At 39.2% G+C, this 16,486-nt stretch overlaps 1 protein-coding gene across 1 annotated transcript in view; it reads right to left on the minus strand.

Moving 5' to 3' along the window:
• Nucleotides 1-16,486, minus strand: part of tmtc2b (transmembrane O-mannosyltransferase targeting cadherins 2b) — a 105,184-nt gene that overhangs the window by 33,408 nt on the left and 55,290 nt on the right. The window contains exons 3-5 of the mRNA XM_061721361.1: nucleotides 3,533-4,379; nucleotides 1,780-1,894; nucleotides 1,230-1,315 (exon numbers count right to left, since the gene is read on the minus strand). Coding sequence (XP_061577345.1) covers nucleotides 1,230-1,315; nucleotides 1,780-1,894; nucleotides 3,533-4,379 — 1,048 coding nt within the window. The remainder of the gene's footprint in view (nucleotides 1-1,229; nucleotides 1,316-1,779; nucleotides 1,895-3,532; nucleotides 4,380-16,486) is intronic.

The raw sequence follows: 16,486 nt of genomic DNA on the forward strand, positions 1-16,486 counted from the left end.
GTACATATATGTACAACTACATGAACATTGGGTCAGTCCTTCACAGTCTTGCACTGACTTGAAGATAGTGATATGTGTAATATGAGTATATTATAATATGAGTAATATAATTTACAACTGCTGATTTCATTACATTTTTCTAAGCTTATGGGACTTGTAGGCCTTCTATGCAATACTTTGGAAGCTTTTAAACTTCTTCTCGAGTAGTCAGAGACAGACAAACTCTCATAATCAATACATGGCTGGAGAGTAATTAGCCTCTGTGGACCTTCGTGCTTAAACAACACCCTATCAAATCTGGCTTTTGGAATAAATTAACTGGATAAACAAGATCAATTTGGGGGCTGTTCAAGATAGTGCTGACACCTAATGAATTTAAAGTAAAATGTTTGAGGATTAAACTCAGCTCTTTCCTTGTTGGAACAATGATCTTCCTCTTGTCCATATTTTTGTACTCTTACTACAGCCCTGTCCATACTACTAATATGTATGTATATATATATATATATATATATATACATGTACATATACACACACACACACACACACACACACACGTATCTATTTTTTACATTTTCACAACTGTCATTCTGGCTTCAAATTGTTGTGTGCTGAGAGTAACTAATTAACCGTGTTATCAGCTAAACAGATTGGTTAATTGCACGCTGAATGATAATGTTCTAGTCTAACTGGGATCTTGATTAGATGCATAATTATTCTGCAAAAAAGAGGATCAGACATTTAAAATGATCCGTTAAGCAGCCACTTACTGCAGTGCAGAACAATAAGCAGCTAATTTGTGGTGCGATCAGGTAAAATTGGGAGCAGTGTTCTTTTTTCCAAATGAAAGAAGATGCAGAAGATGGTTTAACATGAGGAACATGTATAGAAGCCAAAACAAAGAAAGAGACAGTGAAAAGGGAGAGAAGTAAAAAGTAAATATGGAGGATGCAGGAGGAATGAAATTAAAAGGGAGCCTCGTGACCTGAATTCATAGCAAGCTACATCGTGATTTTGCTTGATCTACTGACATAACTGGGCTTTGAACGCCAGCCTCACAGCTGGGCTTGAATGTGTAATTCAGCCGTATACCCACTGCCCTTTGTGATCTATTTCTTTCCCTTCTCATAACCGCAGTCTTTGTTCGCTGTTGCCTGGACACAGCACGGCCACATCCACAACCACAAGAGCTTGAGACTGTCAATAGAAAATAGAAGAGCTGTACTTACAAGCCAGAGTTGGCCGGCTCCCAATGGCCAGCTTATAGTAGTGGAGGGCCTCTGAGAACTTGTTGCTCTCCTGGAGCAGCAAACCGCTGGAGGAGACAAAAAAAAGAAAGACGACGTTGACGGTTTAGAGCTCAAAAGAAGATATGTTTGAAGTTAAAAGCCTCTTTTAGGATTAAACAAAAACACAGGCAGCTGATAAAAGCGAAGAGCACGATTTAGCAAACCACAAACATTCGAGCGCACTGTGAGGATTGCCTCATGTTTTCTGTTTACCCCTTAGACTAAAGCAGCGCCATTAATATTGCTGTCAGACAAATAACACCCTGGGGAATAGAAGACAAGACGGCACTTCCTCTGAGAAAACAGTTCTGATTAATGTACAGATGTAAAAAGAAGGTTTCGTCAATTCCTCAAGCAGGTTAATAAGGAATTAAAACATCTACGAGGGGACATCGACAGCAGGAACAAGTTAAATCAGAGGCAATTAAGTTCACCATGAAAGAGAAAAACAGATGCAAGACATAATAAAAAAAAATAGAAATAAACTCACAGGTTATACAGCATGTCAGCCATGTTACTGCGGTAATACAGAGCATTTCTGTAAGCTTGTTCAGCCTTCTCCATCTTGCCTTGGCTCTTCAAGACATTTCCCAGGTTGCCCCATGCTGAAAGATTTGCAAACCAAAAGGTCAATCAAAGGATGAATAAGTAGAACATTTATGTCAATTAATTTCTTCTTTGAGAACCTTAAAAGAATAGCTCATGAATTTTAGCAGCAGGAGAGAACATATCTGCACCAAGTAAAAGTTGCCTTCAGTTATTCAAAACCTCACGCTGCCTTGGGATCAGGGCTTTTTAACCCCTAAAGTCGATGTGGCCCGGCTGCTGCTGGTATTTCAAGACGGAAAGATGGCACGCCGGGGGAGCTTTATGCATAACCACCAGTGTTTCCTGTGAGAGTGGAGTTTGAAAAGACGGCCACCACGGTGCTATTGAAGGACTAAAGGAGTTAGTGTTTAGTGGCATAATGCAGTAAGTGACATGTGACTTAAGGTTGCTAGGAGCTTTCTTTCTTTTTGTGAAGAAACTGTTTCAAGGGGGAATATATTCAGAGGGGATGAGAAAAAATTATTTTTATTTGATGTTGAACAAAAATGGAGAAGAAAGAATAATGGAATTGTATGATCATTAGTGAGCAGCGTACACGGCAGGCTATGCACCACCAGGAACATGTCAGACGTAGTTGGGTTTTGATATAATCTCTAAATAGACTGCCGTTTATGATAAAGGTGACTAAAAGAAACTAAATTGTCTGAGTTATTTATAGTGATATTGAAAAAATGCACCTATGCATGTAAAATAAAACAAAAATGAAATGAAAAAAGAAAATCCTACTAATCATATTGTAATGAAAAAAAAGAAAACCCATAAAACTGCTTCACAGTAGTTTGGCAAGGAAGCAACTAAGTTTTTTCTTTTTTCAACGAGGGAATCCAACAGGCGAATAAAGTGTCTGTATATACCACTTCATGCAGACAGGCACAAGAACAATACTAGTTTCCAGTTTTGTCTGCTCTCTTAGCACCGTGCGAAATTTTACTGAGCAGTAAATAGCCGTTTTGTGTGCTCCAATAATCCCAAAGTCAAAATAATCTAACGTACGTGTGTAGGTCTGAGGTTGGGCTTTTTTTCAAATCTCATATAATTAAATTATTAAACTTCTGTGCATGGACACTGCTGCTGCTCCCGTGTCGCCTTGCCAAAACAAACAGCTGTCATGCCTCAGCTCTGCTGCAGAATCTGAAAGGGAAATTAGCTAACTCAACGTGTCCTTCTGTTGCCTTGCGAGGCCCTTCTCTGTTTGTCTCCTCAGCAGCTCGGCAAACTTGTGTTCAATAGGAATCCATGTCTGATGACCTTGAATGTGAATTCTTTTGAATATTTTATCTGCGGGTGAAGGGGCCAGCTGGATCTAGGAGGGAGAGCCCTTCCAAGTGAGACAAATGATGCCATTAAACAGATTGCATGCTGGGTTTGTGTAAGGTGTAATAAAGAGTCACATCTCCCTCCGATTATTTGGAAACGTGGAGTGTTTCTTTGGATCTTATATTTGCTCAGTCTAAGCTTACTTCTTCTTTACTAGCATGAACTTCTGTATGCTCTTCTATTTTTTTATTTTGTAACAAAGCTCAATGATGAAGATACTTTGACGCAGATACACTTGACATTTTTTTTTATAATTACAGTTGACTAAAACTAAATTAAAAAAAGAAATAATATTATCCAGCTCAGTTGAAGCTTACCTTTAGCAGGGTTAACGTAAATCCCTGACTTGTAGAGCATCTCTTCATTCTGCCAATCCCGGTTCCTCAAAACAGTTTTGACACCAAAAAGTAGAATCAGTGCTGCACTGCAGTACACGAGCATCATCCTGGAGGACCGCCGTCGCAATCGAATGTACAGGCACCTCAGCCCCACTGCAACCAGCAGGCAAAAGCCCATGCTAGGGATGTACAGGACTCTCTCCGCGATCACAAATCCCACATAGAAGAACACGTTTGTGGCAGGTAGGAAAGGGATAGCCATGAGACCAAGGGAGAACACGATCACATTTTCGCTGGTAGGCAGTTGAGTCCTGCTCTCATCGTGTTTTTTGGTGCCATTTTGAGCACTATTAAAGTGAGTATCTATATGAGAGTTGCTGATGTGTTCATGGTTGTTACACTGGTGACTGTATCCATTGCTGTTCCCATTTCTCCCATTAATGTAATGAAATGATTTTCCGTTGGCATCTTTACCCTTGGCTGTCTGCTGGCTATACAGAGCAAACCAAGCAAGCGACAGCAAACCCAAGTAGAAGACGACCGTATGAATGTTCCTCCAATCAGCAAGGCTCCTGATTAGAGGCAAGGCATCCATTGACCAATCAAAACTGAGTGTATCTGGGCAGAGGAGGAGCCAAAAGTTAAAGGCAGGTAGGTAGAAAAAGGTGAGGGTCCTGGTGAGGAGTGAGGGTGAGTCGGCGGCTGGGTTATCAGAGTTGGAGAAGTTCGGCGGTTTGTTGCCCATCCAGTAGAAGCGGCAGCCCAATAGGACGACTCCCCACGCTGCCAGCAAAAACACATTCAGGAGCAGATGGATGTTCTTCCTCTACAAGACAAAGAAAACATAGAGATGGCAGTCAAACCTCCGATCTAGTGAGGAAAAGAAGGGAACAACAAATCTTTATTCCATGCAGTGGTAATATTTATGATGCTTGGACCTCCACGTTCACTATAACCCGCAGCAATGAAAGTCAGGTCTTGCATCACTTTGTAGCCAAAAACAGTAAAGATATACAACATCATTAAAAATAGAGAAAAAAATTGTTATGGCTGATGTGATCTCACTGGATGTGTGTGAAACAAGAAAAAAATAAATATATAAAGTACCCACATTTTTTTCATTAAATTGAAAATGTCAGTTTATTGATTCTTTAGAATGAAGGTGACATTATGACAGATTGTTCTTCCTCCCGACTTCATGGTTTCTATAGACATACCAAAACAAACAGCTTTACAGTATGAATGCCATTCATCAAATTGTAGACTTGATATGAAACACTTTCTTTAATGTTGTGTGGAAACACTCATGAAACATTTATAAAGTGTTTGGTTGTTTAATCATTTTTCCGGCAGCACACTGAAAGATTAGATAGATGCATTTCTCAACACTGTTCCAGTGCTGAAGTTTTTTTCTACACTTGTTCATGCCACAAACACACACAGAAGTGTGTTTTCCTGTACTGCAATATTAAGTTGTATTGCGTTTGAAAAAATACATGGAAAAGGGGAATAAGTTTCCAGTGTCAGTAAAGGAACAAAAAAAAAAGAACTGCACATATACAGTACAGACCAAAAGTTTGGACACACGTTCTCTTTCAAACAAATGGGGAAGTGGGTCCAAACTTTTGGTCTGTACGGTAATTATGGGTTAATAGTTTGTCTCATCATGCTAAGCCTCTTTGAATCTAAATCTATTACAGTCCCACATATTGTCTGAGATGTAATCAGTTCTTTCAAAACATATCGTCATACAGTCTAATGCCACATCATTATTATCCAAGAAAGAGAATCCTTTTTAAGCTGTACATGCTGATGGGCACAACAACAACTACTATGATCATAAACATCGATAGTCCACTGCTATGGAGTGAACCATTGATTTCCTTGCCTGTCATTTATTGGATTTATAAAGCTTCATCAACCCCTGGGGACAGCTGCTGTCTTAATAATCACTACCAATACTACATTATGCTGTGTAACAAGAAACTGAGTCAGAAATGTAGGACACAATGGCATGACAACACCCTGAAATGACCTGCAAAAATTCTGATGTTCAGAGTATAGAGCGTGTGAACACGACCAAAACCTGAGAATAAAATGCCATCAAATCACCCTACTTTACAACAAAGTCTAGTACTATGAAACCTGTTTATGTATATCCAGTCTTTTTACAGGGGATGAATAATAAAATGAAGCGGGTCTAGATAACATATGTTTAAATGGATCGAATTGAACAGAATAAAAAAAAAATAGCACCAGCACTGAGAAGAAAAAAGGTCAGAGCTGTCACAGTGCAATGACAGAATATTGCATTGCTGAAGAAGGTGTTCTGTTGCCTAGCAACAAAATTTCCGTTTTTCATTGTACATCACCATTTCTGATTAATTTGAAGAAAGACTTATGGTCAGTTCCAAATGGAGATTTAAGAGAAGCTAGGCTGAAAACACGATAAAAAAAACCTGAACTGAATACATGCTATCAACTGAGATCAGCTTAAAATACTTTCTTCCATGTAAATATAACAGTTTAAATTTCATTTCTTGATTACTTTCAAGAGACATTGTCTTTTTTTTCAGGTTTCCTTTCTTTGCTCTTGCTTTGAAGTGAACCTGCCCGATTCTGCGTGGAAGGCAGACTGAACAGGAGGACTTGTTTGGCTAATATTGGATGCACTCTAGGCCCTTTTCATGGATACCCACAGCTGTGGTGTCCACCAGGGACTAGTTCATGTGGAGACCCTGTAGGTTACCTTGGCTGGTGTCAAGCAGCTGACTTAGAACTGTTGCAGACCAGGAGAATCTGACCATTTCATCAAAACAAAGCATACTGAAGGCCCTCAGGGGGGGTTGATGCGATATCTGTGAACCTCTGACGCCTGTCAATCAATGTGGCATTGGCAGAATGCTTTCTTGGTGTCACTCAGGGGTCTGAGTCCTTCTGATTGAGGACAGTGTGATGCTGGTAATGGTCCCTGTCACGTCGCCTCGTCTGCTCAGTCAGGTTGTTTGGTAATGTGGCTCAAAGTGGCTGGTAAATACCATCTAGGACAAAATACCAGCATGAGACCAATAATTCACAAGTACCGTAAGAGAAAGTTAAAAGAACTTTGAAGAGAGACTTTAGCCCAGGGGATTCAAGTCCGTTGGTGGCGGACAGCTTGTCTTGTGTGGGAGGATTCTCTCCCTGAACCTCTTTGCCAGGTGTATTTCCTTAACAGTGGTGTGCCGTAACTGGCTCTGGGTTGGTTAAGGAAGGGTCTGGGGACGCAGGTAGCTCGTGGCTGTGGCCTTGAGATACGTACTCTGTCCTCTTGCCTGGACATTTTTGCAACTTCCTGGGACATGACTGTTGGCTGGGGTGGACTGTCCAAGGTGGCAACAAGACCATGCACGAAGTGCAAAGGCTCTGCGCTGATGCACAATGAGTGGTTGGCACACAATGGCTGAGGCGGGATCCAAAGTCTTGGGCTCTGGCATACCATCAGTTTGTAACGTCTGCTCAAATGAGGAGGTGGACCCAAAAGATGGTGAACTATACCTGGGCAGGGTGAAGCCATAGGAAACGCTGGTATAGACCTGTAGTGGTCCTGATGTGCAAATTGACAGCCGACCTGGGTATAGGGGGGGCGGTTCCCTCCGAAGTTTCCCTTAGGTTAGCTGGGGCTTAGAGTCTTGAAGTTTTATCTGGTAAAGCAAAGAATTATGGGTCTTGGGGCGAAAACATCTCAACCTCAACTTTAAATATATCCAGCTTGTTGGCTTGGAGCTGGGCATGGAACGTGAGCTGCCTAGTGGCCTAATTTTGGTTTGCAGAATTAGTGCTGCAGGATGAACCGAATACCAGGTTAAGGAGCCCAGTAAAGACCTACAGAGTATATACCTGGCGGGAGTGTGAGTGCTAGGACATGATAAGCAAGAGGGCTGCTGCAGTGAGCATGGGCAGAGCCGTCGTGAGTACAGATTCAAATGATAACTTCAAAAGCTGAAGTGGAGAAGAGTTCCATGTGCACAGCAGTTGAGCAGTTAAGAAAATAAAAAAATGAAAATACTTGCACCTACCCGAGTAAGGAAAGCAAAACAGGTGCTGCTAACTAGAGTTGTAGAAAAAGGGATAGACAAGCTTCATTGCTCTAAATCAGATGGTAATACTTTGCCAATACACTTTTTAATAAGACCGGAGAGAGGAATGCAGCATCCAGTCCCCTGCTGTTTATGGGATTACCCAGAGAGGTGTGCACAAAACAAAAAAAGCAAATGTGCAACAAGATTACACAGATCCTTCCCTAATGCTAAAACAAATATTTTGTTTGCATTCTTGCCCAGACTTAGATATCAGCTTTGTGTAATGTGAGGCCATAGCTAGCGGCCAGGAAGCTTAGGTCAGCACACAGTGTTGCACAGGAGAACCACAACACAAACATGTTGATTTTGTGCAGATTAGGCAAATGCATTAATTTGGGGCATGTAATCTCAATAACAGACAGATTTGTTATCTTTACAAAAAGTCCTTTGCCTGCAGCTGCACAGTACTTTCACATTTGTTGCATAGCCATTAAGCTGCATAACTCTTCTATCTAACTTTGTGCAAGACATTCCGAAATGTGTCTTTTTGATAATGTAACTTAATTATGTATACTACTTATAGATTATCTGATGTAAAATAAAGTTGTTTTGAATAACCACAAAAATACTTCCAAGCCTTTGCAAATTAATTATATTTTGGGCAAGACTAAATTTTTCATCAATCAAATCAATCAAAACTAAAAAAACAGCAGTCCTTCAAAAACGCTCAGTCACTACAGACTAAACATAAAAGCTATGATTTGAACCACATATGAAATCAAGAAATGATGGATGAATGGAGATCACCTTCAAGTTTCACTAGGTTTCAATCTGTACTCGGAATCCACCATTGAAATCAAAGAGGCTGTGCAGCCACTTTTCAATCTAAGTAGATGAACAAAAACTCTGGACTGACTTGGGCTGTGAAGCCCATGGGGTTGTATTTTCGACAGACTTGTCATGGAAGATGAGGGAGCAGTGCTAATGCATCTCAGTCACAGCTTAAAGGATATGCAGCTTAGATTTATGAGGATTGTCAAAATACTCACAAGACAACTGTCGGGTCTTTAAAAAAAAAGAGAAAAGAAAACTTCCAAGACAGCAGCTCAGTTTATTATGCTCTGCGGGAGAAATGCCTCAATGTCTCAATGCCAGGTTCCTTACCAGATAACACAATGTGCGCCTCTGTGTTTTTTTCTGAGTCATTTACGCTGTACCTTAGATTTTACAAATGACTTTTGCTCTCCTGGCATGATGAGAACAGCATGTAAAGGTCAGTAATGTGACATGTGTGTTTCATTTGTGTGTATATATACGTCTGAGAATTTGAAAGCGCTGCTACTGGCATTATTCTTGTACCGCTTCATTCATACCTGGCACTGTGACAAGCAGATATGTCATCTTGACTCTTCTCAGACTCAGCAAACAACTCATAGACCACCACCTTAACCACATCCATGTGTTGTAAGCTGTGGACTGATGTTTATACTGTAATATTATATATATATATATATATATATATATACATACATACATACATACATACATACATACATACACACACACACACATATACGTACATATACATTAGTGTGTGTGTGTATATATAAATATATATATATATATATATATATATATATATATATATATATATATATACTGTGTATATATATATATATATATATATATATATATATATACACACATACACATATACGTACGTATACATTAGTGTGTGTGTGTATATATATATATATATATATATATATATATATATATATATATATATATATATATATATACACACACACACACACATCTACATAAATAAATACATATACATGAATAAAATAAAAGAGGCTCTGAGCAACTAAATGGATTTGAATGTCTTGTATAGACAAATACTGTATGTACATCTTCCATATTATACCCCCAGTTGAAATGTCTATAATTCAAATTCAGCTAAGTTCAATTAGCCGGCCAACAGTTCCCCGGGTGCTAAAGCCCTATTCTGCAGCAGAAACCCAAGCCTTCCAGCTTTGTGTTCTTTGTCAATAATCCAATTTACTCTGAAATAAGTGGTTTAGCACAACCCTGTAGGAGGCATGTGGGCAGTGTTTTCTCTCCTCTCTTTTGTGTTTCAGGCCTAATCAGTTTTGGGTTGAAACAATTTAGGTTTTATAAGGCAGACACGTGCATCGCATATCCATAGAGATGAAATCCCAAACTGGCCAATTAATGGAAATCTCTTTGTGCTTGTGACTGATTTTTTTGATTGAGTAAATTTGAGGGAGGAGACAACTCAGGTGGTGAGGACTACATTTTTTTTTTAAATATCAGACTTGAAAGAACTCAAAGAAAAAAGAAAACACTCAGTTAAGAGAAATTCTTAGATTTCTGTTTTGTTGCATTATTAGCTGATGCACACCATACAAGTTTTCATAAGAATAATCCCTCACATAACACATTGGAGAAGCTCATCAAAGTGTAAGGACATGACTTGCCCATGTTCTGGCAAGCGACAGAGAAAATTCCCGTGGAAGAAGAGGCACGTCTGACCTATCCCCCTCCTCTTCATCATTACCGAGATCAATTGCCTGCAGAGGGCCTTTCATCAAAAACCTGCCTCACTTTGATAGACTTGTAATGGAAGTGAAAATGAGTCCAGAGTACCAATCACAGCGTATGAGCCCTTTCAAAGCCTTCACATAGCAACACAGGTGCACACACAAAGGGCTCAAATTTGGTAAGCAGACCATATTCCAGTGAAGAGCTGCATAAATCTTACTACTTGTTTGATGTATGAATATAAACTCTGCCTGTGTCCTTACTCCAGTCTCTACCGGTGGAAAAACGAGAGCGCAAAGTCACCATCCATCATTTTTACTTATCAGCCGCAACTGTTGTGATCCTTAGATAAAAATAATGAACTTCTGAGAGTGAAGATACTGATTATTAACATGCAAAACAAGATAAAAGCCTAATTTTCCACTTCCTAACCATGTGTGATGGATCACCCACAGCTGGCACACGATAATATGTAAATAAGCTCTCACGATTTCATATATTTATTTAACTATTGCAGTGGTGCTGCAGGAAGACTCTATTTCTATTTTCTAGTTCATGTTTGATTTTTTTCCTTTTACTCTTTCAGTGATTGATTTATTTTTCATGATTCTTCAGCCACACAGTTGTTCGATAGCATGGTGTATAAACCTTGAATATTTAAAAATAATTGTTTTGTCCATGTAAGAATGTCCACGAACAAGGACTTCATTGTTTCTCACTTCAGCTGCTTCCAATTGTGCAGTTACATATTGAGTACATTTTGCACTCAGTTGTTCCATGCATACTTTTCAAGGGAAAGTGTGTTTCTAATCAAAAATAGTATCTAGTGAACTTATCTTAAACACAGGCTGTCTTATATCTGACTGATACAGTCACACTAGCTGCCAAACTTTCAAAGTCAAACCTCAAACTACACATCTAATATTCCAATGAATGCAGGATAAATGATAGATGCCATCACAATATGTAAATTCCAAATCAATTTGCCACAAGTTTTCCACACAGTTAGCCAAGCAGATTTGTAACATTACATCACCACATTTGCAATTATATTTCAAAATTCCAACTTTTAAACAAATTGTAAACAAAATGGCAAAACCATACATTCACTGTAAAGACATGGTTATTCTGTAGTAGAGTTGTTAGAGCAAATTCAGATTAACATGAGGTTATAACTATCTCCCCTTTCAGACAGAAGGTAGAACCCATACATTTAGCAATAAGGTGTTCTTTTTTCGTCTGCATATATATTAATAGTTCCTTAATTGGCACACCTTTTTGCCAATATATACGTGTTTTAATCTTAAAGCAGACGGTAGTTAATTGTGTGTAGGTGGGTGTGAAAGTTTAGCAGACAACTAATTTGGGAACACAGAAAAAGAGATGAAGGAAAACACGAAAGACAACAAAATAAAAAAAAACTGCTGGCTGATCATGCTGAGGAAGAAATTAGTTATGCTTTCATCGTTAGCCTATTGGTTGAGATGCTCAGTGGAGGCAGCTGCAAAAGTAAACTGATTAATATATTGAAATTTAAAAAAAAGATGACATTGGCGATCATCATTGGTTAGATATCAGTGGATGAGAGTTTCACACGGGCCAATGGCTGGCAGGATGTTTCCCTGTCAGGTGAGCTGACGACACAGGGAGTGTGCACCTCGGGAGTGACGCTAGTAATCATTGGAAGAAAGGGATTCCGTTTCCACTTCTCTGGATTTGAAGGTCGTATGTTATACGGAGCCGGACATCTCTTAACGTGTGCAGTTCCACGTCAATCAGGACTTGCCAACCGGCTCCGGATCTGAACTGCTCACAGTCCTGCAGCTCTTTAAATAGATTGGATAAAGGATTAGGAACGAAGAGACAGGTGAGCTGCTAGTCAGCTACAGAGTGAAGAAGATGCTAATTGGTCTTAAATATATCATTAGCACAAATGAGTCTGAATTTTGGCATCATTTTAATGTTTTAAAAGTCTGTCTGAATGGTCACATTTTCTCCCACCTGCTGCATTGTTAAGAATTAAACACAGGTTTTGTGCCTGAAAGCAGTACATGTGTTACCTGTAACTTTAAACCACATGGAATCACGCTGTGGCCTAAAATGTAAGACCATATGGGAGCTTGAAAAACAAAGACGGCAGTTTTACATTTCATATTCTGTACACACATAACAGATCCAACAGTTTAATTAGATTCCAGATCATTGGGTAGTTAGACTTTGTTTTTCTTGGATGCCCCCCTGGTCTATGTTAGGCTACTGGTAGCTGCTGGTTGTACTGTATCCACTATAGAGACTATTGCAGATCAAACCGTAAATCTCCCAGGGTCAAATTCAATAAATGAAAATTTCAACAGATATCCAACATATATGGTGTCATCACTTTTGGATAAACAGTAGCTCCATCTTAATTGCACCTTTACCTAAAGTCCGGTGAACTGCTACTAGATGGAGGGTCACATAAAGCGAGGTCATGAAGTCAAACCTAACAGCGGACCCTCCTGAAACCGCTCATCATCGACGCTTTTAACCTGCATGAACCCATTGGAAAACCTCTAGAGTCAGCTCGTCTGGACGGTGGATACCCAGAGTACACAGATGAGTGAAAATCCAACTCAGAAACAGCAAAGTCTTGGAAAAATGCCAGCAACGTGCTGGAATTTGTTGGATATAAGATCTTTAATTTAGTGACTTGAAACATTAAAGATGAGATAATAAAATATATGCAATTTGCAGCTCCCAGTAATGGAGAAGTGAGATCAAAAAAGAGGCAAGAGAAAGTGGGAAAAATATAATTATCAGCAAAGGGCAACACAGAACATTTGTTTAGGAAAAGCACCACTGCCAAGTTCTACAAATTGGCTGTAGAAAAAAAGAATAAATATGAAATCTAAATTCATGTGAAAAACACAAATATGTCAAAGCAAGACAATATCCCACCACCACGTCACAAAACACGCCAGCTCATGCTGCTTTAGTCCACTTTTATTAACCATAATCACTGAAGCAATATGGGATTCATTTCTTTCAAAAACTCATATTGCAGCTTGCCTCATCACTTCGCTGAGGCTCAAGATCTTAAAAACGCACTCAGGGTAGATGACTGCTGGTCATCTTTCAATGCTTAGCCCAGATGACCCTGGTTTAAAGGTGTAAAGGGGGCATTGCTGTCATACTATGTCTGCCAAACTCAAATGTTTAATCTGCCATTAGGACTAAAGAAGAAAAAAGAATATATCACTACAAAAATCACCCATTTTTCCAAATACTCAGCAGTTGGTAAAAGTGCAATGGATTAGAAGATGCTTCTTTCAATTTTTAAGGGTGAGTGATTCAGTGAGTAAGAATTCAACACGGCAAACTTTCAGTCAAAATGGCAAGAAAAATGTTTTCATCCTTTGGTCTGAGGTTTTCTAAGACGCTTTTGCTTGGTCACAGAACCACGGAAGAATCAAATACCAATATTCATTGACTAAAAAAAGCGAGGAAAATGCATCGACTCTATATTAATCTTTTTTAGCTTTCAGTACAAGCTATTGTCATATTCTGAAAAACCAAATGGGTAAAGCTAACCAAAAAGTAAGAATATAATGACAATAGAAAACCAAAGTCAACTCAAAACCCTTAACATTTCAGAAAAGATATTTATTGAGCGAAACCACGGCAACGGTTGAAAAATAAACCCAGAGTCTCTGATTTCTGGTATTTCGTTTCCCATATTTATTTTTACTGTGAGGTCAAACTAGACTCTGACCACTACTGTAAATTTGCTGTGACAATATGCTGATTCAAGTCCACGGAGGGGGGATGCATTTTTCGTTGAAGGAAAGCATTTTGTGCTCCATGCTGGTTGTGGAATCTCAAGATTTTAAAAAATAAACAAAAAACTTAAAATTTACAGTTTTTGAGTTGTGTTGCCACTTGTGTCCAGACTAGATTTGCTCTGTAACATGCACGGATTCCCATTCATTACCATGCATTTGGGAGCTTAAAACCACTGCACTGCTGAGTTACGGGACGTGCCGCCCCCCCGAAGCGAAGCAGATGAATGTACGAGACAAAGTTGGGATCCAAAGCTAAGCAGATGTACTGTAGAGGGATGACAAACACTGAATGTAGAAAAAAAAGCTCCAGTTGCATTTTTCCTTCTTCAACCAGTTTATGAAAATGAATTTCTGGTGCGTCATGTTACATTTGACCACCACTTGTCAGTGACACCATAACATTTGTTGCTGTTTATACTGGCCAGTAACTAACATGAGAGAACCTTGAACAAAACAGAAAGGTGATCTGTGCATTGTCTTAGTGCTCTATTTAGCTGTGTGTGCGTGTGTGTGTGTGTGTGTGTGTGTGTGTGTGTGTATATATATATATATATATATATATATATATATATATATATATATATATATATATATATATATATATATATATATAGAAGGGGCTCAAGCAAGAAAATATGAAAGAAAAGACAGAAAAACAGAAAGGATGAAACTGTTCAAGAGTTCAAGATCTGAGGGGGCTTTAATGCTGTGGGAGTATTCTGGGCATGTCAGGCATCTCTCTGGAGGTCTCCACATGTCTCCATGCAGGTTTGAATTCACACAAAGGCATAATAACTCAATTTCAGAGCGGCATGCCCGAGATTACCAAGGAGTCTAGGGATTTGGAGAAGAATTCCCAGATGTGCTGGCATAGAAATGAGGCACCTGAATGTCTCCTTTTAATGTAAAAGGATGGAAAAGTAAAAGATTTTTTTTATTTTTAATATTAAACCTGTTCGATTCACCGCAGAGTTAAATTTATAAAAACAATTGACAATTTACTTTGTTATTTTTTTATGTTTTCCATCGTCTGCATCCATACAACTGGTAGATTGTTCCATGTGAATTTGCCTTTGCACTACAATAATAATGTGAGCCTGTTGGGTCCATGCAGTTGAATTAATGTTTAAGGACAAAAAATACAACTCAGCAACTTGGCAGCACTGTTAGAACAGAAATGAGTGTGAAATGGCCTGAGAGCAACACCTGGCCTCAAAAAACTGCTTGTGTTTCATAAAAAAGGGCATGCATTGCAATTCAGTTGTATGGCATGTGAGCTTCCTCACCGACCATGTACAGTATGACTTTCTTAAAAATCAGATAAGTGTGCAACCTGTGAGGGCAGCAGGCCTAAGATGGTATGAAGAGACAGATAAATCATAAAAGAGCAAAAGCACTCAAAATTGGACCACGTGGAAGAGTTTTGTGGTGTGCTTTAAGTGTGAAGTGATAGAGCAGTCTTTGTAGAAGATTTCCTTTCACTATAAAGTAATTTCCAACTTTTTTTTAGTTCAAATAGAATCACACTGTATTGTCAAGCTTGTGGTATTTTTTTTTTTAGTGGAGGAACATACAGTATATCAAGTTGCAAGCCCCGTCCTAATGTGACACATCTTCAGTAGTTGTAACTTTATATCCTCCCTGGTTGTAGTGTACGGGTCCATTGATACATGATACGTCACTGTTGCAAAACAGACTTCTTAGTCATCCGCTACCGAAAGAGAAACCATCAAAAAACATGGATTGCATAAAAAAAAAGCAGAGCATGTGACTCCAACTCAGTCTTTCACAGTTCATGATTTTATTAATATAATCATATTTCAGCTCAGCATCTTGATAAGGTAGTGTGGTGTGTTACCACTCAAACGGGCCTTAAAAGGCAGTGTCAGTCAAGAGCAATCAAAGACTGGATACCTTCAGCATGACTGGCTGCATCTGGATCAACATCAAAGCTCTTCCACACGGAGGTCAGTCATGCCTCAACTCCAGTATTAGCATGCAAATCTTTCAATTACCTTTTGAGTTTTTGCTGCGAAAATATCAACTGAGTTACCTTCTTGGCCCAGGAATGAACAGATAAATAGATAAAAGTGAACAACGCGTGCTCGTAGAACTGCGTGACTGATAAACTGAAATGAATGTAAAAACAAGGACCTCTCATTGTAGTCACAGTCAGAAACGGAGCATGCAGTTGATGCTTGTGGCTCATGGGGAGGGACTGCCGTCCGACAGAAGCACTTTATGGAGACTCTACCTCTTGAAAATATCCACAGTCTGCTTTTTTTTCTCTCACTCATTGTCCCTTGGCTGCCCTCTCCATTACTATCCTCCCCGCACACTTCTTTTAACACGTTTTTGCATCTTCCCTTTCTGTAAAGACCCTGTTTCTCTTCACTTGTTCTCCCTCTGTGCTGAGAAGGCCCACAGCGGTGACAGGACCTCTACTAATCTGATCTATTCGGTCAAATAAACTGGACCATTGT

This window comes from Cololabis saira, chromosome 5 (assembly GCF_033807715.1).
Source record: "Cololabis saira isolate AMF1-May2022 chromosome 5, fColSai1.1, whole genome shotgun sequence".
Taxonomy (NCBI): Eukaryota; Metazoa; Chordata; class Actinopteri; order Beloniformes; family Belonidae; genus Cololabis; species Cololabis saira.